The 22,691-nt window shown below is 38.5% G+C and overlaps 1 protein-coding gene across 4 annotated transcripts in view; it reads left to right on the top strand.

The window, feature by feature from the left end:
- The window catches only part of KLF12 (KLF transcription factor 12), a 461,389-nt gene that overhangs the window by 119,451 nt on the left and 319,247 nt on the right, over positions 1-22,691 (top strand). For all 4 annotated transcript variants that reach the window (XM_082365992.1, XM_082365991.1, XM_082365989.1 and 1 more), the window contains one exon: positions 21,427-21,487. In XM_082365992.1, coding sequence (XP_082222118.1) covers positions 21,458-21,487 — 30 coding nt within the window. In that variant the 5' untranslated portion in view covers positions 21,427-21,457. The remainder of the gene's footprint in view (positions 1-21,426; positions 21,488-22,691) is intronic.

Below are 22,691 nucleotides of genomic sequence, written 5' to 3'. Positions count from 1 at the left end.
TCTTTGCTCAGACAGGATGGGGTTAAAGGAGCAGCTGATTCGGGGGCTCTGGCTCACTCAGGCTGGGGGGAGGGAGGGGTATGGATGCGGGGCGAGCCTGCAGCGGCAGAGGCCGGTGTGACGTTGCACCAGCCTGAGGCGCGCCGTGCGTTTTCCCGGGGAAGTTGTCCCCGGATCACGGGACCCTGGCAGTGGCGGCCTGCACAGGCTCCTGGGAGGGGCGGTGTGGAGAGTGACCTGTGCTGGCACACAGGTTTCTTGGTGGCGGCAGCAGCAGCCTTAGCGTCTCATGCCCGTCTCTGGGGTCCGCGCTGATAGCCGCGGCTCGCGCCCGTCTCTGGAGGTCCTTTAAGCGACGTTCTTAATCTCCTCTCCTCGCGCACCAGGAAACAAAGAGGCAAGAAAGTCTCTTGCCTCTTCGGCAGCTCCAGACCTTTTCCCAGACTCCCTCCCGGCTAGCTGTGGCACACTAGCCCCCTTCAGGCTGTGTTCACGCCGCCATCCCCAGTCCTCTCCCTGCGATCCAACCGAAGCCTGAGCCTCAGCTCCCAGCCCCGCCCACCCCGGCGGGTGAGCAGACAAGCCTCTCGGGCTGCTGAGTGCTGCTCGGCGCCAAGCCTCTGTGCGGGAATCTCTCCGCTTTGCCCTCTGCACCCATGTTGCTGCGCTCTCCTCCGTGGCTCTGAAGCTTCCCCCCTCTGCCACCTGCAGTCTCCACCCACGAAGGGCCTTCCTAGTGTGTGGAACCCTTTCCTCCTTCACGGCTCCCTCCCACTGGTGCAGGTCCCGTCCCTATTCTTTTGTCCCTATTTTTTCTTTTTTCTTTTGCCCTACCCAGGTACGTGGGGAGTTTCTTGCTTTTTGGGAAGTCTGAGGTCTTCTGCCAGCATTCAGCAGGTGTTCTGTAGGAGTTGTTCCACATGTAGATATATTTCTGATGTATTTGTGGGGAGGAACGTGATCTCCGCATTTTGCTCTTCTGCCATCTTGAAGCTCCCTCTCACCTTCTCTTATACATAGTGTTCTGGTAGGTAGCACGGAGCGGTCAGGCACCTCTGAATAATCCTGTGCCCCCTGCACTCTCCCAGTCTGTACAGAGTCGGCAGTGCCCATGGCTCTGGACCTGTCTGCTCTGATGCTTTCTTACCCCCTCTTGCTTCATCCCTGAGGGTGGCCAGTGGTTCATATGCCCGGACCTCTGCTTTTCTGTGTCTTTTCACTGCCCTTTGCCAGTTACTTTCAATTCAGACCATTTGACAGCTATGTCTTGCTATAAATATAAGTACATGGAGTATGTGTGTATCATTTCTATCTCTTGACAGTTGCCAACTTATCTCAGGAAAACCGCTTTCCTTCTTTTTCTTCCATTTGTAATAAAAAGATCATGACCCCATTTCAGCTGTTCCATCCCTTTTTATGGCCATGTTAAAGCTGTGTATACATAGTCTATATTTAGCAAATAGGTTAAAATAGAATTTCCCAATAAAGAGAAGAGTTAGAAATAAGACCAAGATGAGATCTCAAATAGAATCAAGTGACTGGTCAGGCTTAGAGGATTTCAGACTTCCTGGAGTTGTGTGAATCATCTCTGTTGACATTTTTTTTTTTAAGGTTGAATGCATTTATTTCTTCATTTATTTTTAGCTCACCGTTTCACCAGAGTGCAGTTCACATGCAGAACAGTGCACGTACCGCTGGTGTACAAATGGGTGAACTCCCACAAAGTGAACATAACACACTTCACAACCACTCAGACCAAGTCATGAAACATGACCAGCAGCTGTCCACACACCAGTCGGCTGCTGTCTCACCTCCATCACCGTAGATGACTGTCCGTCCCTGATGCTACACAATACACGTGCCCTTTAGAGTCTGGATTCTTTTGTGCAACATTATGTTTTGAAAAAAAATGTTTTTAATTGAAGTACAGTGCTGTACAGTATTATATAAGTTACAGGTGTGCATTATAGTGATGAACAATTTTTAAAGGTTATACTCCATTTATAGTTATTATAAAATATTGGCTATATTCTCTGTGCTGTACAGTATGTCCTTGTAGCTTATTTATTTTATACATGCTAGTTTATACCTCTGAATCCTGAGCCCTCTCTAGCCCTCCCCTGTCTCTCCACCCTCCTTTCTCCTCAGTGGTAAGCACTAGTTTGTTCTCGGTATCTGTGAGTCTGCTTCCTTTTGGCTGTCTTCACTAGTTTGTTGTATTTTTTAGATTCCACATATAAGTGACATCATACAGTATTTGTCTCAACATTATGTTTTTAGATTCATTCCTATTGTTCTTTTTTTCATTGCTATATAATATTCTGTTATAGGAATTTATCAGAAACCTTCCACAGACTTACTTATCCATTTTACTGTTGATGGACATCTTGGTTGTTTCCAGTTTTCAGCTGTTAGGAATATATTGCTATGAATATTCTTGTGAATGCCTTTTGGCGCGTGTATGTACATATTTCTACATCGCATAGTAGTAGGAATGGAATTGCTGAGTCTTCAGGAATGTATTTTCATTTTAGTAGATACTGCCAAACAGTTTTCCTTAGTGACTATACCAATTTAGACTTTATGAAAGTTCCAGATGCCCCATATCTCACTACTGTGTATTTTCTCACTCTCTTTTTGCCATTCTGATGGATGTGTGTTGATGTCTTAGAGGTGACTTTAATATACGTTTTCCTAATGATTAATGACGGTGCATACCTTTCATATGTTAATGGCCATTTGGCCGTCTTTGGGGAAAAACTTGTCCACGTTTTTTCGGTCCATTAAAAAAACTGGCTTACCTGTCTTTTCCGTTTTTGTTCATTTCTAAAATTGAACCATATCCTAAATCCAGTGTGACTTTTGGTGGGGAAGGTGAGGATCATGGAAAGGTTATTCAGGTAGAAATATGTACGTGTTCATTCATTTAACAAAAGGTTTATTGAAGATCTCTTATATTTTATACCTTTACAATAGTATAAAGGTAGTGTCTGCCTTTGCAGTCTAGTGGGGTATTAAGGCACGTCAAAGACATCAGGAAGACTGAGGGTTAAGTGCTTTGCTAATTAGGGACAAGGAGAAAGCCCAATGAGAAAGCATAAGCAGGGCACATAATAGGCTCAGAGATTTTAAGAAAAGACTTCCCATGACAGAAGAAAGGGACCCAAAATGTAGATGAAAAATAGGAGTTAGCCAGATGAAAATGAAGATGGGGAATAGTGTTTTAGGTGGAAGAAGCAAAATCATATTTGAGAAATGGCAGTGCCTGTGGAGAGGAAGGATGTGTTTGCATGTAGATAGGGGGGATGTTGAAATAAGTATTCATTGATTTATTTAATTATTGTTTGCTGAGCACCTCTCATGAGCCAAACCCTGTGTAAGTTGCAAGGACACGAGGGTGGATAAAATTATTAACCACAACAATGATAGTATCTAATATTTCCTGAGTGCTTCCTGTGCTGGGCACTGTGCTAATCTCTGTACCTGCGTTATTTCATTGAACTCCCGTAGCCGTTCTGTGGCATAGGCACAGCTGTTATTCCTGTTTTATATTTGAGAAAACAGGGTCCTACAGAGCTTAAATAACTTCAGTAAACCTAGAAAGCCTCTATGCCCACTGAAAATAAATCTGTTGGCGACTTCAGAAATTGCACAAAGAACTACATATACCAATTGTAATTGCATTGGAGGGTCACAGTAACAATAAGTTAGATATGGGTCTGTATATGATAACCAGAGTAGATTATAAGAATAAACATTTTTTAGTGTTTTTAAAAATTATAGGTATATAATACTATATGTATATTATATGTACTATACTAATACTATATATAAATTATTGTGTATAAAATATTTCTATCCACTTATGATAATAAACAGGTAATAAACTATACTACCTGAGAGCACAGACTCTGGAGTGGAAATCCTTGGTTTGATTCCTTGGTTTGATTCCTGACTCTGCCATTTATTATTAAACTAAGCATGGCAGACTCTTAACCTGTGTGCTTCACTTGGAAAAATATTGTTTTAAATCCCTACTATTAATATATTCATTTCAAAATTTGGTGGTCCTGTGAGGAAAAATATTCAAATTTGCCTTTGGTCTTTTTCTTGAAAGTTTCAATGTGTTGCACGCTAACAAAAAAAATCATTTGCCAACAGAGACCTTGTAAAGTACATTAGTTTGGGGACTGCAGACAATTTTTGGATTGAACTGAAGGCACTGAACATAGAAGGTTATAATTGAAATGTCAGCAAATATGGCTTTAACAATTCTAGTTGATGCTCTTGGAATATTAAATATACCTGTTAAATACATTTTTCCTTTTCAGTATATAAATTTTAATATGCATCCCCTATCGCTGCAGCCTATTTTCTATATCAGTAGTCCCCTGTGGCAACTTTATCTTTGAATACAAACTATTCTTGTTCAATATTTGAGTAATGATAATGAGTTTTATTCGGTAAATAACAGCCTTAGGTACTCTAAACTACAGCCCAGCGTAACTTTACCCTTTGCAAGAACTACAAATATTTTTTATTTGTTTTGTATTTTTCATTTGTTTTATAAAATGTTTTATATTCCAAATAACCATTTTAATGTTTTATTCATTACACTAAACAAATGCAGAACACACGAAGAAAACTGTTGATGAATGTAGAATGGGTAAATCTGTTGTATTTGTGGGGTGCCCCCTCTCCACTGGGCTGGCAAACCTGAGCTGCTGAAAGGCAGTGTTCCAGGAGCCTTCTAGAACATTTTGACAATATGAATTATATTTGAATTAGCAATCTAAGTGGCCCAGAGCTGATACAAACTCCAAACTGTGGAAGAATCCTTGAAAAATCTTATTTTGTTCAGAGCTCGTTTAAGGGGTTCGTGTCCCCTCTGAGGGTTGCCCAGTAGTTTACTTTTCAAACTTTTCCTCAGAAAGGGAAAATCATTCCAGGTGTGTGGTTGAAAGTAGCCTGCTGCAAGCAGTGAATTTATTCTGACTCTCTTATTTTACATTAAATCGTGATTTTTGAACTGTGCTCATAATATACTCAGTTTGTTTCTAATACAGTTTCTCCAAAAAAAATCTGAAAGTGAAATTGATGCTTCCGTTAGAAATACCATGTTTATTATGTGAATTTATGTTCTTCCTGGCACACCGATGCAAAGGCCCAGACAAATCAAGGGTGTCCATAGTTTGTAGTTTCCTTGGCCTCCTAGATGTTTTGAATCTGAAGGTCAGGCCAGTGCAGTACATATCATGAACTGATTGATGTGTGGATGGTGTTTTGTTTGTTTTTTGTCAGTATAGCAGTACTGTGTTTATAAATTAGGAGATCTCGTAAATGGGTATAGAGGCTTCATTTCATTTGAATATAGCTACGCGGGAACCACTGTCACCAGTTGGGGACCAGCGGCCCTCTGCAGAGAGGACATCCCTTCTCTGTCCCGCTTCCAGCCTTCTTTTGGGTGGCTCCACTGTTTCAGCCTCTTGGCTCCTGGGAGCATGGAGATTTGTAGCTCCCTCAGTAAATGAGCCCAGAGCTGCCCAGCTGATGTGCTGGGGGTTGGTTCCAGGTGTGTTGAGATACTGATTTCCTTAAACAGTTGAGGATGCCCTGAAAAGGGTTGGGAAGCACTGAGTTAGCCTTCGGTAACTTCATGTGTGGCCTGGCACCTCCACCCCTAAGATCCCCCAAGGGTTGTGGGTTCCGGGAGTTTTTTCACAGGAGGGCCTCTCTGTGTTTATACCACCGTGTGGAGAATGGTCAACTCTTAAAGACCTTCTGCAGAATTAGAAGAAATAAATGCATGTGCTCTTTGCCAAGTAGATCCTCTCTCTCAAGTCAAAGGTTTTATTGCCAGTGAACCAGTGTCTTCTGAGTCTAGCCCTGCTCACGTTGCCTGGTACCGCACTTACTCATAAAGTTAGCATCTGGCGGGAACTGACCCACCAGGGATATTTGGTAGAAATCATACGATTGAAAACATGACTTCACACGTAACTCCATGAAAAAAATGAGGGTTGGTATGAGTTATAATATTGTGATTGTTTTTTAGGTACTGCTACTTGTCAATAAAAGCGCTGGAAAAATTTCTTAAATGTACAGTGAAGTCTTTCACCACTTTTACACATTATGAAAACGAGAAACTCTGTTAACCAAATTTGTTTACTCAGAAGAATGCCTAAGGAGAAACATAAAGAGCAACATTGAGACACAGAATGGATGAAAATGTTATTGTCAGTAGTTTTGACATTTAGAAATTGCGGAGGATTGTTTGGCCTGAGTTTCCAAATGATGCTGTAACATAATATACTTGGCTGTGTTCAGTTTAATGATGTATATATTGTCCATTGTATTTCCCATCAGCAGCAGAGTGGATGTGTGATGCAGAATACGTTACATTTTATTTTATCAATTTAAATACAGCTATGCTTCAGGACATAAAGTGGATGTTGGGTTGTATTTCTGGTCCTCTGGGAGTCTTTTAGTTTTAATAGGCTATGAGGATTAGGGAAAGCCCTCGATACTTGAATTCAGGCATGGCTGTGCGTGAATGACTGTGCTTTTGGAAGATACACACAACACTTTTGAGATCACTTTGCAGAGTTTTCAAAGATCTGAAGATTGATAATCTGGTGAGATAAAAATCGGGTACCAGCAAGCATCAAATACATTCTTCACAATTATAGCTTTCCAAGGAGCTGAAGACCGTGCTCAATTAACAGTACATGTTGGGATGTATTCACATCCAGATACATTAAATGCTAGATTAAACACAAAAACATATCTTTGGGGAATTCAGTGGAAGACAAGTCATTAAGGTCTCTATAAAATACAGTTAGAGGCCAAGAAAATTCCCAGTGTGTTGTACAAGGCATTGAAATGTAGGACCTTGACCGGTGCTGCTTAATAGAAATATAATGCGAGCTGCTTCAGTAATTGTAGAGTTCCTGATTGCCATGCTAGAACGTAAAAAGAAATAGGTGAAATTAATTTTAATAATATATTTTAGTTAACCCAGTATATCCAAAGTATTGCCATTTCAATACATAATCAATATAAAATGATAAATGAAGTCTTTTAAATTATGCTTTTTGGTAAAAGGTCTTCAAAATCTGGTGTGTATGTCACACTTGCAGAGCAGCTTGATTTGGACCAGTCACGTTTCAGGTGCTCAGCAGCTACAACTGGTGGCTACTGGAGTAACCACTAGGAGTCCGTGACTTTTAGTTTCTTCAGTACTGTGGGTAGAGATTTTATGCTGTCCCGGTGAATGTTTTCGTGGTAATTATAAACAAAATTCTGAAATCGGTGCTTGCTGGAACCTGGAGTCCTCCTTTATTTTTAACTTGACGAGGGATTTAGCTGGAAAGAGGAGGAAGGAGGAGAAGCAGTTGTTGATCTGTGAATGAGTGATTAAAGTTCATAGGAAAGAGATCAAGGTGTGGATTTCCGAGTAATTACAGGGATAAGATGGATGACATTAGAGAGGCAGTAAAAGAGAGGCTGTAGAAGTTATTGGAAATCAACGTCTACGTCTGGAATAGGTATAATATTAAGTTGTTAAGTTTTAGAAGATGGAGCCAAATAATCTCCATAAACAGGAATTCTGGATGATGGATTTTCGGAACGATCTTTACTTCTGTGGGTTTTAGTTTATTTGGGTCATATGACTATGAAAAATTGTAAACCCATCTCCTGTTGCCTTGTTCCCTGTAGAAGAAGAGTATGGGATACTCATTCATGCATGTTTTCTGGAAATCTGGTTGTCTTTAGTAACTCTTTTTTCTTAAATTAGTATCATTTAATAATACAGGATACCCAGAGAGGTTCATGTGGCTTTTTTTCTGATCTCCTTCTGGCTCCAGCAGATTCTGTGGCTTAGTAGTGTTGCTTAGTTCTGCGTTTCAAAACCAAAGTAGTACTTATAATTATGAAAAGTAATAATTTAATAATAACTACTCTTTTTATCGAGTGCCTTCTGCAAATTGCACTTCTTAGATTCTCTGGACGTAACAGACATGCTGCAAGGTAGGCATTATTTTAGCCATTCTTGTGGATGTTGAAAACCTGAATTCTAGAGAGATTGTGATCGGGCCATGGCCATTTAACTTGGAAATAGAAAAGCTGAGTTTTGAATTCAGGTCTCTAGGACGTTAAATGTCATCCAGCTCTGAAGAACTCCGCAGTTACTGTTCATGGTCTTGTAAAAATGGGAGGGTTAACTTTCCAGTAACTTCTGAGGCTCCTGGGACTTCTGGTTTTATGGGGGAGTGTTCTTGCATAATATCTCTGAGAAAAGCTACATTAAAAACAAAATGCATTGGCAAAAGGAGCTCTGATGTCCTTGGTTTAATATAGACCCCGTTCCGTCCACAGAACGTGCATGGAGAAATGCTGCCCAAGTGTAGCAATAGCAACACTGGGGCCATCAGTGGCTCCTGATCATAATTGAGAATGGGAACAGCAGTCTCTTCAATGGCTGCCCAGATCCACAAAGTGAGTGTTGCAGAGCCTGAAAGCTGGCCACATCTGTACCTGGATAAATTTGTCCTGGCATAGCGCTTTCATCAAGCTCGCACCTCAGGAGCTTCTAGTGAGGGGCACTGTGGTGTGAGGAAAAGAGTATGGACTTTGGAATCAGACAGAAGAGTGTTCAAATCCCCACTGTGCAGTTCAGTAGCCATGAAGCTTTCTTCACTGGTAAAGTGGAGGTTAATATCCCTCCTTCGTGGTGAGGACTACCTAAGATAATGTGTATGAAGTACCTGCGACGCTGCCTGGCGCATACCTGGTATATAGAGTACATTTTTGCTGCTGAGATACTGTTGGAAATAATATATTCCTTTAATTTATGCAAAACAATGTCGCAGATATGTTTCTGAGCATTCCAAGTGGCCATGGTAAAACCCTAGGGGAAGAAATTACTTATGGTCACAGATGAACACTACTGTAATGCAGTGCTTCACGGAACTGTGCTTAGGAAAGGAATTCTCCCTCCTCACCGTTGGAATTGTTCGAGGCCACCTCCAGAGGATCGTTCAGCTACTGGTGTGTCCACAAGCTCAGCTTTGGAAATAGTGAAAATATTTCACTTCATGGTCCCCTCTTTACCTCCTAAGCATTTCTCTTCAGAGTGCCACATAGTAAAGAGATGTGGTGTGCTAAGTTACCATTGACCTGTTAGTCATCCATGATATTCTGCCAGGTTAGGAGCCAGTGGGAAGGAGAAGTTTTGATAAATTTCACTGAGTTCATCAATTCAGAGATAGAACTCTGTTGACCAATATTAATGTATTCCAGCTCATAGCATATGCCTTGTAGACTTGTGCATTTTTTTTTTCAACAGCAGCTGTTTATTCCACTTTAAAAGAATTTCAGAGAATTGGACTCTCCAAATAATTCCTGTGTTCTAATATAAATACCTTCTTTTACAGTATGAACTCAATAAATTGCATTCCATAAATTATTTCTGGTGACTTTGTATGATTCTTTTCTTTCTCATTTTTTGTGCATTTTTAAAATAGAGGATTTGTAGATTCCACAACTTTATAAGTGAAAGGAAACTTGAAGGCGTTTCAGCTCCTTAATTTCATAGATAAGGGAGCCGAGGCCCAGATCGGTTAGCTAATCACTAGCACACAGTAGATAATGGTAGTATTGCCGTATACCGTAGTATTGTTTACTCTATCTAATGTGACACGAATCTCACCAAATAATGTTTAGTGGTCAGCTACAGGAATTCAGCATATTGCTAAGAACCATAGAAACTCCAAACAAAATGCATCGTACAGTTTGCTTGCATTAAAAACTGATGCTGGGTAGAAAGGGTTGTTCAAGAGAGTTGGAGCACTAGATGTGCTTCAAGTTGCTTGCCCTTCTGTAATCGAGAGTAGCTCGTGTAGCCGCCTCTTGATAACTGATTGGTCCATGGGTGATAGCTAGCTTTGGAGTGACTCATGCATACACTGGACACCATTCTATAATATCTATGTGGAAAAAAAAGTAGAGCAAGATTTTAGCAAGAGTTTAGGCTTAGAGATGCTCATTTGAGAGGTAATAATCAAATCTCTGGTGGGTGAACTTCCTAAGAGATGAAAGCCCATTGTAAAATTAAGGAGAGTTTTGGAAGATACCCCTCTGTAGGGAGGTAGACTATTTAAAAGGCATCCAATGGTAATAGAGAGACTGGAGAAAAGAATCAGAGACCTCATTGAAATGGGGGAGGGGAATTTTCTTTTAAGGTGCAGGTTATCTATAATGCTAAATATACATCTGTCATCAAAGAGACCATTTCACGGTCCGGGGAGGTGGATCACTGTAGAGTTAATGAGTTGTGATCACATGTCTGAGGAAGGATAGAAATTGTTCTGTAGTTACCTGAAGTTACATGTAGTAGTAGAGCTGGCTGACTGTTAGCATTGAGACAGAGATTATCTGAATATTTTGAAGGTAGGAGAGAAGATGCATATGCTGGAGAAGAGTACAGAATGAGAACCCAGATGTGGTGAGGGAACTTTAAAGCCCCTCAACCAAATAAAACACCTTTAAAAAGGATAGCTAGGGTAGGCCTATATGTCATAAAGTATTTTATGAACCTGAAGGTGGAAGCATGTTGAAGTTTGACGCTTGTGAGCAAAATTTAAATAAATGTTCATTATGTAAATTAGCAACCAGCAACCTGTATGATGAAAGAAATGAATATATTTTGGACAAAGGCTGGCATCCATAAAGCAAATAGTATGTGGCTTGCTCTTGTGTGACACTTGTGTTCACTTAGATGCTGGTTGAATGCTCTTTTCAAATTCAAGTTGAACAGCAGACTCACGTGCATACTTCATAGCCCTCTTCTTGATTACTAGCAAGTTGTCATCTATCAATACTTGGTTCTCATGAACTGAAATGCAATTATTTTCATTCTCCAGACCATGGCTTTCTGCGGAGGTGAAGTATGTGTCAGACCTCAACACCTGGTTTTACCAATGTTTTTTTAGCAAGCACAGTAGTTTCCCAAATAACAGCATGCCACCTCCAGCCTTTTGTTAATCTTAAAATACATGATATAGGGGGTGTATTTAGCCATCCTTTTGGGAATAAAGTTAAAGAATTTAAAAGACTGTCCTTTTAAAATCAGTTGTTTTTTGATACTATATTTAAATTAAAGTGTAAAAATACTTGCCCATGCATATTGGGGATATTTTTAAGGTAGGAGAGAAGATGCGTATGCTGGAGAGGAGTACAGAATGAGAACCCAGATGTGGTGAGGGAACTTTAAAGCCCCTCAATGAAATAAAATACCTTTAAAAAGGAGAGCTAGGATAGGCCTGTATGTCATAAAGCATTTTATGAACCTGAAGGTTGAAGCATGTTGAAGATAGTATACATACTATCTATGGGCATATTTTCATTGCTTTGTATTTGATTAATAAATATTTTGAAATATTTGATCCATGAGGGTCAGAAATGTCAGAAATACCTTCCATCATGGAACATAGCACAGTTCATGAGAAAGCACTTTTAAAGTCATTTTTTTCCATAGAATTAGCTTCTTTAAATCATATTTTAATGTTCTTGGTTTAGCATATATAATATAAATCCCTTTATACTGTAAGACAGATGGGCACCTAAGACACTAGAAGTTATGCTTTCAGGATTGTTTTGATTATTTATTTGAAATGGACCTTCTCTCCACATTACAGACTTCTATATTAGAGCCCCTCGTTGGGTGACATGGGCTGGCTGGTGTAGGTATGCCGATTCTTAGGACGCTCGGTCATATATGTGTGTGTAAATTTTATGTGTCTGTACATATATGTGTGAGTGTTCTCAGACTCAGGTTTAAATGTACTCATTCCTAGTACATCCCCTTTCCCTGAAATGTCTTTTCTTCCTCACTTTTCAAGACTCAGCTTTGTTTCACCTTGCTGTGGGTTCCCTCAACTTCCTGCTGTACTTTATTCTTTTCACCAGACCTCCTATGATGTTATTAGTTCTTCAACTTGATATAAGTTAGAGGATATGGACTTTAATTACAGTTACTTTCATTTTAAAATGTGGGTATTCATTCTAGGTCATTAGAATAGCTATGCCTTGTACATGCATTTATTAACTAATATATATAATAACACCTAGTTCATGTTAAACGTATGGTAAACATTCAATAGATGGTATCTATTATTGTTATAATTATTTTACTTATTTATATTTGTCTCGCCTTTGTTGTCTGTGAGCTTCTTTAAATTAGGCATTGTGGCATATAATTTGTAATGCCCTCAATTTCTGGCATATAGGTGATTCACAGATGAATTAATAACAGAATATATGTACCATGTAATAAATGTCAGTGGACCTTCATCAATTAACTGCTTGGATTGTACTTGAGTTGAGGTCCAGTTTCAGTATTTTTCAGTTTTTCAAATGGTTTTCTTGATCCTTCTGAACAAGAATCAACCTAATATATCATTTGTCATTCTCAGCAAAATAGTATTTTGATATTTTGGTATTAATTAATTATGAGAGAAGCATACGGTTATGGAATACATTGTACAGTCTACTAATTTGCTTATCATTGAGAAATACTTATTGATTATGTGCTTGCTATGACAGCCAGCTATCTGTTATGGACCAGATTATGAACTACATGGGGCAATGATTATGATGTCTGAATATGCACACTAGATTAATGAGTTCAGCTGGTCAAAACTATCGTTCAGTAAGGCAAGATTTTCATTAAAAATATCAAATAAACCCTCTTGTTTCTGTATCATTATGTCAAAATGTCACTGAAACGAATCTATTTACTTCATTGATCCATCTTTCAAATTCTATTTTAAAATCTGCCTGTGTTAAAACTTCTTTGCATCCAGATACGTGAAGAGATTGAACATAAAAGTATCCTAAAAATACCTCGTCTAATGTTTTCTAATTCTTGTTAAATATTTCGAGATTGCAAATTTCATTTAAATGTCAACTGTAATTGTGTGCCATTTGTTTTTCTACTCAGGGTTTACAGTTTGATGGAATGTTTTCCCCACGATTTAATAAATATTTGTTTTATTTCACATGAATTAATTCAAAACTGGATAAGAGCAACATATTTTAATCGACTATTGTTATGATGGACTAGAAAATAAATTTACTCCCTACGCAAACAGTTTACTATGCATTTGAGTGGGATTTATCTTGCTTAACATTGGCAAGCTAAACATAGAAAGCAATAATTAATAGGAAAGCCAAATATGTATACTGAATGAGGCACTTATTTATTTATATTTGTAATAAATTTATTTATTTATTTTTGGCTGCGTTGGGTCTTTGTTGCTGCGTGTGGGCTTTCTCTGGTTGCGGCGAGTGGGGACCACTCTTTCTTGCGGTGCGCGGGCTTCTCATTGCAGTGGCTTCTCTTGTTGTGGAGCACAGGCTCTGGGTGCGCAGGCTTCAGTAGTTGTGGCTTGTGGGCTCAGTAGTTGTGGCTCGCGGGCTCTAGAGCACAGGCTCGGTAGTTGTGGCGCAGGGGCTTGGTTGCTCCGCGGCATGTGGGATCTTCCCGGACCAGGGCTCGAACCCACGTCCCCTGCATTGGCGGACGGGTTCTCAACCACTGTGCCACCAGGGAAGCCCGAGGCATTTATTTTTCTTGACTATGTCATAGCTCTTTAGTGTATAAAATTTTAATTACCCAATAATATATACACCCAGCTATGTTCAGATAATACCCATTGAAGTAAAGTAGTGAAGAAGTTCTTAGGCTGTGTGAATTATGCGTTTATAAGTGGTACCAAATGTGTGTTTACCATGGTTTTATTTTCATTTGTTTTCAAAACTTGAAGTTTGCTTTTCTATGTGTAAATCACACAACCACATTATATTTATAGAAAGTGCTGGGAAGTGAACTGGAGATAAATAAGTATCTGGGTACCCTGTTACTCCTCTTATCCTACCAGCCTCTTAAAAACTCCAAAGTTTTTTTTAACATCTTTGGCATGATGGTTTAAGACACATCCTGACAGAGAGGGTTAGGGGAAGGATGTTAGGGTCCCCCACGTGGCAATGCAGACTAGTGTGTGGCCAAGTTACTTTTGGCAGAACGTAGTGTTATATACAGTAGCTTTCCATGCAAGTACAAATTGCACATGCTCATATTTGTGTTGCAATCTGAATCACATAAATTAGACATACGAAGACAAGATTGAATCATCTTGTCAGTCCTTTGCAATACAAATCAGATTTTTGACTACGCAGTCCCAGTAAAATGGCAATTACACTGCAAGACGAGCATAGCATACATTACTTTTCAAACCATTCTATTGAGCACAATATGTGTAAAAGAAAGGCTTAATTCATTTGCTATGGTTGCTTTCTTTTAAGGGTTTATTTGTTCTCTGTCTGCGCAGAATGATGGGGTGTAACGGAAGCCGCAAACAGATTGAGAGAGTAATTTCCACGTCAGTGTGCTTTGGCTCTGCCTCCTCCCTCAGAGAATAGGTGGTTTATTCAGAGAACTCTGTTCTTAAGTGATTGTGCAAAGCACACCTTACTCCATGTGGGACCTTAGTTCTTCAAGTTTGCTCTTTCTGTATTGTCTGTTTTTCTTAATAGTGAAGAATTCCTGGATGGAAACATAATTTCAGAGAAACATAGAGCTGGAGATAGGGAAGAACAATTTTGTAAATGGAGAATTTTCAAATGATTTGTATGTAACTTACAGAATTCCAAGGGGATTATTATGGGATATGAGTTATTAATGACCTTGAATTCCCTTTCTCCTATTTCTGTTAGCTGTTGCATCATTGAACTCTCTTAATGGGCGCATTATAGACACTGTACTGTGACACCCTAGAGTGGAGATCCTGTTGTCTTTGTATTCCCAGGATCTTCCTGTAAGAGACACACTCTCATGGTTGAAGGTGGTATGGAGGAAGTGTAACTTGGGCCAGAGTAGGTCATTGCTGGTTCCTAGTTCTCGGGAAAGTTTAAGTGGAAGTAGGAGATTGGACACTTGATTATAAATGTAGGGAGTAGGGGCGGGACTGACATTTGCTGAGTAACTAGTATGTGCCAGGTAGTGTGGTAGATACATTGTCTACATTCTCCTTTTCAGTGCACCGCACAGGGTTTTATGTTACCAGTTTAATAAATTCGGGAAAGGGAGTACATAAGGTGAAGCAACCTGCCCCAAGTTATATGACCCCACATGTTAAAGCTGGTGTTCATTCTGTCTGGCGTTCATGCCTGTATCTTTTTCGTGACCATCAGTACCACCTTTCTTATGGGAGTGGAACATACCATTCATTCATGTGAGGTCCCAATTCTGGGCATAAAAGCGTCCTTGGCGTTTCCATATCATCATTTGGATTGCCTGCCGAGTAAAGGAGGGGGGTGGAACTTGGTGCCTGGGTTTTTGTCTCAAGGAAAGGAAGTAATGCTACAAAGTAGGTGTGTAATTATAAAATATGTCCAGGAAATAATCTACATTGAGGCTTTTTGTGCTTTTCTTTTGCATTCATCAGATCTTTGCTATGATGTTCTTGTATTAATAAATTTAATACAAATTGGGTTCCTTTTTTTCAGGATAATGCTTTCTCTATGGATTCTGCCTACCCTAGTTGAAGTGATTTCTATTAAAAGTGTGAAAATTCTGAAGTGGGATACAAAGAAGAATTATCACTCTTTAATCTTTATTCACGAGTCATGAAAATTTTATGTATTTCATATGTAGATGTTATTTAGATTATAGAGCCATATATACTCAAAATGGAAAATAAAGAGCTATCCTTTTCTATTTATTGTGAGAGGCATATCTAAAATCACATATTCATATAGATGTAATTTCCTGGCTACCTGTGGCCTGCATTTAAAAATACCTGAACATTAGTTTGCTTCTCTACAGAGAATGATGTGTGTGCCATGGAAATCCGTGTCTTTTCTCAGCAGTAAGATGTCTCATGCTGTACAGGTTCAGAAGAGATACTGTAGGTGTCACCTGTCACCTAGCAACAAGCTTACTGCTTTGTGTCTTTAGTGTCTCTTTTCATTTTAAGTCAAAATAGTTATGAAAATGTAGCGCTTAGATTTGCATTTATCTCCTGAAATATTTAGATTAACCTTCAAACATTTTTAGTTCCCAAGATAACTCACCACGACAGATGAAACAGAAATAACTTTCAACAAAAAAAGGCAACTTATATATCAGAAACCTTGATACAGAGTAAGGCCAACATGGATCCTGTTATATAATATCTCAGACTGAAATGCACAGGCCTGCCTGTGAGTTCCCTAATCAGCTTTTAAAAGTTGTGGTAACTGAATTGAATAGGTATATTACACCTTTATTACTTGGCTTTTTTTAAAAATCAGCACTTGAAAACACAAGATCACAACGAATGAAGTAGTGATTTGTAAAGTTGAATCCAGAAGATGGAATTCCAAATGGGATTGCTCTACCGGCATCAGGATTCAGTTATTTGAAACAGAGCAAACTAAATTACCTGTGGGCAGAGTGGTATGCCCTGACTAGTCAGATGTCTGTAAACACTTTTAAAATGTGTTTCTGTGTCTCTGCTTAAAGATACATAAAGGGATTATCAGAGGAACCAGCAACAAGTGTACTCATGGGTCCTGAAGTATTTTGAATGTGTTAAACACTAGCCTTTAAAGATTGAGAACATAATAGATCATTTAAGATGTGATGAAGAGCCAGCAGCCTGTTACTAGAGGGTAATGTAATGCCTGTACTCTGAGGTAGTTATTCCGAAGTAACTCCTTATTCATTAAGGAGGGTAGCATCCACTTTCATTCTGGCCAAGGTCATTTCTGTTATCCAGGATACTCTCTTTGAATTCTTATGGAAGCTGGCTGACCAAGTGGAAATTTTAGGGAAGAAAACAAGAGTTAGAAAGTGAAGAATTCGGACAATCATTCTCTATTGCTTATAGCTACTGAAGAGAGTAACAGGTGTAAGTAGAATTTCTCCAGACTCTCCACTAAAAGAAAAACCAGTATTTACCAGTGGTTCCAGGTAGCAGTATTTTTGTTTAAAAGTAAATCTAAAATTCTTTCTAAAATACAACATTTTATGCCTTTTGTTATTTCTCATGTTTTTCATATTGGAATAAGTGACTAACTAACCCTTTGCTTTTCTTCACCTGACAATTGAGAATCATTTTTGGAGCCAGGAAAGTGAGGACCAGAACACGTGTGATAAGTTTTTTGATGAGGACAGTGCCCTTTAAAACTTCGGTACTTAGGGAAGATTTACTGGATAATTTCACAAACCTATTTGGCAGAGTTAAGTAATCTTTTAATTAGGAAATTGATGAGATACTAACTGTTATTGGAAATGTGCCAGTTTCCTCTTTTATATCATGGTTTGGTTTTGATGGGGATTTGGGGAACAACCCAAAGGTCCCTTAGCATGAATAAAATTGGAGCTTCATCTATTCTATCTTGTGGTCTTAATTTGGGGAAATTCTGTTGTTTTCCTGTTTAATATCTGTCCATTGATTAAAGAGCGATGATTCTTACGTGTGCTTACGTATATGTTAGTGCAGACTGTTGTATAGACATTACTTCAGTTAGGGTATATGGGGTAGGTAAAACAGGTATTATCCTTGCTTCTGTGGAGAAGGAAGTTGGGCCTCAGAGAGGTTGATTGAGGTTTTTAAGGTCACACTGCCAGTGGATGACAGAGGTGAAACTAGGGACAGGTCTTCTCAATCCTAAACTGTATCTTCGTCTTCTGTGGGGTGGGTGCTACAGAGCAAAAGATGACCTTGAGTGCTCTTTGAACAGCTTCAATTGAATGGAAAACAGAAGTTAGCATTGTACCAAGCTGTCTCCAGGTTTCAAACATACTGAGGTGTACATTTAAATTAAAGGTAGTTACAGAGATATACTACAAAGAGCCGTCCACTAACAGTTGGGACTAACTCAAGGGTTTTAAAAGGACCCCACCATTATCTGACTTGTTACCTTGCATAGGAAATTAACCTCTGATCGTCATTGTCAAGTGGATCTTAAAATGTTCATGTGCTCAACTCACAGAAGTGCTTTCAGAATAAATATTATCATTAGGATACTTGGTAAATCCTCAAATGCTGTAAAAATGTGTGATGTTGTGTTATGTATAGTTCACAAAATTTAATGTTTATTGTGGTCTGTAGCTTAATTGCATCAAAAAAATACAAATTATATAATTAAGGCCCTAGTTACTTGGTTAAGAAATATCCACACAATTGATATAAAGGGGAGTTTATTTTCCTTTTGTTTCTTATCATTAGCTTCTCTTATTCATTTGACAAACCTTTATTTTATCTCCTAAAGTTTGCTGGGCAATGGGCTGTATATTGGGCAATAGATGGTAGTAGAACTAGGTTAGCAGGTACAGCTTCTTGTGGGAATATAAATTGATGTAGTCTGTATAACAAGCAATTTGGGTAATATATTTTGAAAGAGTGAAAAAAGTTCATATTATTATGATCCAGTAATTATACTTATATAACTATATTCTAAGGCAATAATTAAAGGTGCAGATAGGGCAGCTAAGTACAGTGGTGTAGGATGTGGATGCTTGGCTGAGGGGTGAGTGGTGGAAATCTACACTAGGCTTCCCTGGCCAGGCCCCACCTCCTGATTAGAGTCTGTCTGTGTCTCCCCAGAGAGGGCATCCTTTCTAGTTGTCCAAAGGCATCCTCCAGGCTAGCAGAGGTCCTTGTGTCCAAGATTTACGTAGAAGGATGTGTGTTATCAGTAATAGTAAAAAATCATAAACTAGTAGACAAAAATGAGGGAGTAAATAATACTGTATCCCTACAATGGAGTATTATGTATTTAGGGAGAAGCATTCATAAGTTGAATGTCATGTAAAAATTCTCATGGTTTATTAAAGTGTGAAAAAAAATTATAGAACCAGAATGTAAGATTGAAACCAGTTTTGAAGTACCTGGTACATTCTGCTGAGAAGTGGGAACTGATGGATTGAGATATATTTTGAAGAATAGAAAGGACAAGACGTATTTTGATAACAACATGGTGTTTTAGATGACTTTTTAGTTCTTTCAAGGGGTACCCTATTATGGTTTCATAACGTAAAATAGAGGAATTATCCTCTGAACTTCAAGAGAATATTTCGCCACTGTCATATTAAAATACTGCATTTATGTTCCATTGCTTCTTAGTGGCATTTCTAGTAGTGGTGAAAGCTGTACTATATATTAGGGGTTGTGTTTTGAGTCATAAGAGGCATATCTATATCAATATAGACATAGAGATGGAAGGAGGGAGGGATGGAGGGAGGGAGAGTCATTGACTGACTGATCAATCGATTGGGTTAAAACTGGAATAAAATGAAAAGACCACTTCATCTTACAGGCCAAGCCCATGGAACACGTACATTCTGGTACATTTCATTTAAGGCTTTATGAGTGAGTGAACTCTTTTTTCTGTTCAAATGTATGGAAACACGTACAAAGGAGACTTGGCTGGATACTGCCTGTGTAGACATTGGCACAGAATGGGCGCTGCTAAGGACTCCAAGGCGTGTCCCCTCTTGAGTGTAATTCCAAATGAAAAAAAAAAAAAAAAAAAGTCAACTGTGCCTAATAAGCTGGCTTAACTGAATGCCAAAGAAAATTCGCCTCATGAAATGGAAATTCTGAAGCAAGTTACATAATACTGAGAGAGACTAAATAGGAGGACTTTTAAGATCTATCCAAATGGGGCAAATGGTGTATTGTAATCAGAACTCTCCAATCCAGCAATATCTAATTCTATTTGGTGAGATCCAAATGGTGTTGGGGGTTTGGAAGCTTTTAGAAATCACATAAATATTTACTTGGTATTTGTTTAATTTTTAAGGAGTGACATATCTTAGATCAGTTTTTAAAAAGTTACTTGGGTATTGGCTGACATGGAACCACCCAAGAGTATTCATGTTAGTTGTTCTGCACATTTGTATCAACTGTAAAGAGGGAAAACAGCATTCCTTTAACAATCTCTTAGTTGCTAAGAATAATAGAGCCAACTGCTCCAGCCGGAACATTTGTGACTTCTCTTTCTTATATTAAATTTACTTCTAAAGCAGTTTCTGCCGTTTTCTCCCCAGCCTTCTCTCCCGGTTGCATGCCTTTCTTTTTCTCCCCTCCCTCCCTTATCTTTATACAGATTTTCATATCTTGTGCCCAGGATCTGTCATAGTGTCATAGCTGGAGTTTCTGCCTCTGTTTCTTCATTTCTCCATTCTGCCCTTTACATGACTGCTAAAGAGGAAGCAAAGACCAAAACTGTTCACCAGCTATTATTGTTATTGTGTCACTCCACTAATCAAGAGCTTCAAAAATTGCAGAATGAAGGTTTTCTTTTTCTTTCCTCCAGTGGAAGAATGTTACCAACATGTGGAACTTTTTTCTCATTTTTAAAAATTGAAGTATAGTTGATGTACAATATTAGATAAGTTACAGGTGTACAATGTAGTGATTCACAATTTTTAAAGGTTACAATCCATTTATAGTTATAACATACTGGCTATACTCCCTGCGTTCTACAACATATCCTTGTAGCTTATTTTATACATAATAGTTTGTACCTCTTACTCCCCTACTCCTACGTTGCCTCTCCCCACTTCCCTCTCCCCACTGGTAACCACTAGTTTGTTCTCTTTATCTGCGAGTCTGCTGCTTTTTTGTTATCTTCACTAGGTTGTTGTATTATTTAGATTCCACATGTAAGTGATATCATACAGTCTTTCTCTGTCTGATTTATTTCACTTAGCATAATAGCCTCCAAGTCCATCCATGTTGTTACAAATGACAAAATTCCATTCTTTATGGCTGAGTAGTATTCCATTGTATATGTATACCACATCTTCTTTATCCATTCATCTGTTGGACACTTAGGTTGCTTCCATATCTTAGCAATTGTAAATAATGCTGCTATGAACATTGGGGTTCATGTATCTTTTTGAATTAGTGTTTTTCTTTATTTTTCAGATATATATCCAGGAGTGGAATTACTGGGTCATATGGTAGTTCTATTTTTAGTTTTTTGGGGAAACTCCATGCTGTTTTCCACGGTGGCTGCACCAGTTGACATTCCCACCAACAGTGTACGAGGGTTCCCTTTTCTCCACATCCTTGCCAACATTTGTTATTTGTGTTCTTTTTGATGATAGTCATTCTGACAGGTGTGAGGTGATATTTCATTGTGGTTTTGATTTGCATTTCTCTGATGATTAGCGATGTTGAGCATCTTTTCATGTGTTTGTTGGCCATCTGCATGTCCTCTTAGGAAAAATGTCTATTCAGATCTTCTGCCCATTTTTTAATTGGGTTATTTTTTGATGTTGAGTTGTATGAGCTGTTTATATATTTTGGATATTAACCCCTTATTGGTTCTAATTATTTGTTTTTTGTGTGTGTGCTTTTCTTGCAGGATCAATGTGACTCTGGAAACAAATGGATGAATGAATATCCATATGAAGAGGAAAACAAAGGTTGGTTAGTCAGACTATATAATCGCAGTGGCAGTCCTATTTTGAACATTAATTTTGGGCAGTTATTCTCATTAGAGCACTTCTTTGTCTGTGAGACAGAGGTCACAGGTTAGAGACATCTATCTATAAAGTGTAATTTTTGTTTTTAAACCCTTAAATATAAAAAAAAAATTATGAAGAGGCAACCCTACTTTGTGCAAGTCTAGCTGTCGTCAGTTTCCGGAACTGAAGCTGGTTTAAGAATCAACTTTCAGATGATAATTAAAAAATGGAAAACCCCTTGATACAACTGATCACTGGAACACACACAAAAAAAGCCAGATTTTGTTTAATATATATCAATTCCTACCACAAGCATAATCCTAATCCTAGTGCTGTATGGCATATGATTGCTGTCAAATGCTGTCCTCTTTGCACCTGCAGTCTTGGCTTTCATCAAGGGCATAGGATGATTATGAAAGGCTTTTAACTTTGGTTTTTCACAGAAAAGTACTGGTGTAAATTAGAGGGTAAAAAAATCCTGGGAATTTCAACAGTAATCAAGTGCTGGCTATCACTTTGTAGTATTTATTTGAACTTTTTGTGTACTTCATACTGGTCATAATATAAACATCATAAATTAATACTAAGAAAATGACAATATGTTAAACCATCTCTATTTCATAAAGCCTAGTACAGAGGCATGTGCCTCATAACTCTTTATATAGCTGCACAACACATACAGTTTCATATTTTCCTTCCCCCATTGCTCCTGCTATCTTCAAATAAATGTACATCATGTCTTTTTCTGCCAGCCCACCTTCACAGATACTTACAAATGATTTTCCAGATTATATCTTTCACTTGAAATTGCCTTCTTCCAATTCCGCATCCATTCATGATAAAGAGTCTTAACAAGTTAGGCCTAGAAGGAACATATCTCAACATAATAAAGGCCATATGTGACAAGCCCACAGCTAATATACTCATTGGTGAAAGTATGAAAGCTTTTCCTCTAAGATCGAGAACAAGACAAGAGTGTCCACTCTCACCACTTCTTTTCAACATAGTACTGGAAGTCCTAGCTAGAGCAATCATGAAAGAAAAAGAAAAGTTGTCAGAATTGCAGAGGAAGATGTAAAATTGTCTTTATTTGCAGATGGCATGATTTTATATACAGAAAATTTTAAAGACTCAACCCAAAAAACTGATAGATATGATTAAT

The sequence above is a fragment of the Balaenoptera borealis genome (assembly GCF_965194805.1).
Source record: "Balaenoptera borealis genome assembly, chromosome: 18".
Classification (NCBI taxonomy): Eukaryota; Metazoa; Chordata; class Mammalia; order Artiodactyla; family Balaenopteridae; genus Balaenoptera; species Balaenoptera borealis.
The sequence above is the reverse complement of the archived record's forward strand: the minus strand, read 5'-3'. Positions and strand labels throughout refer to the sequence as shown.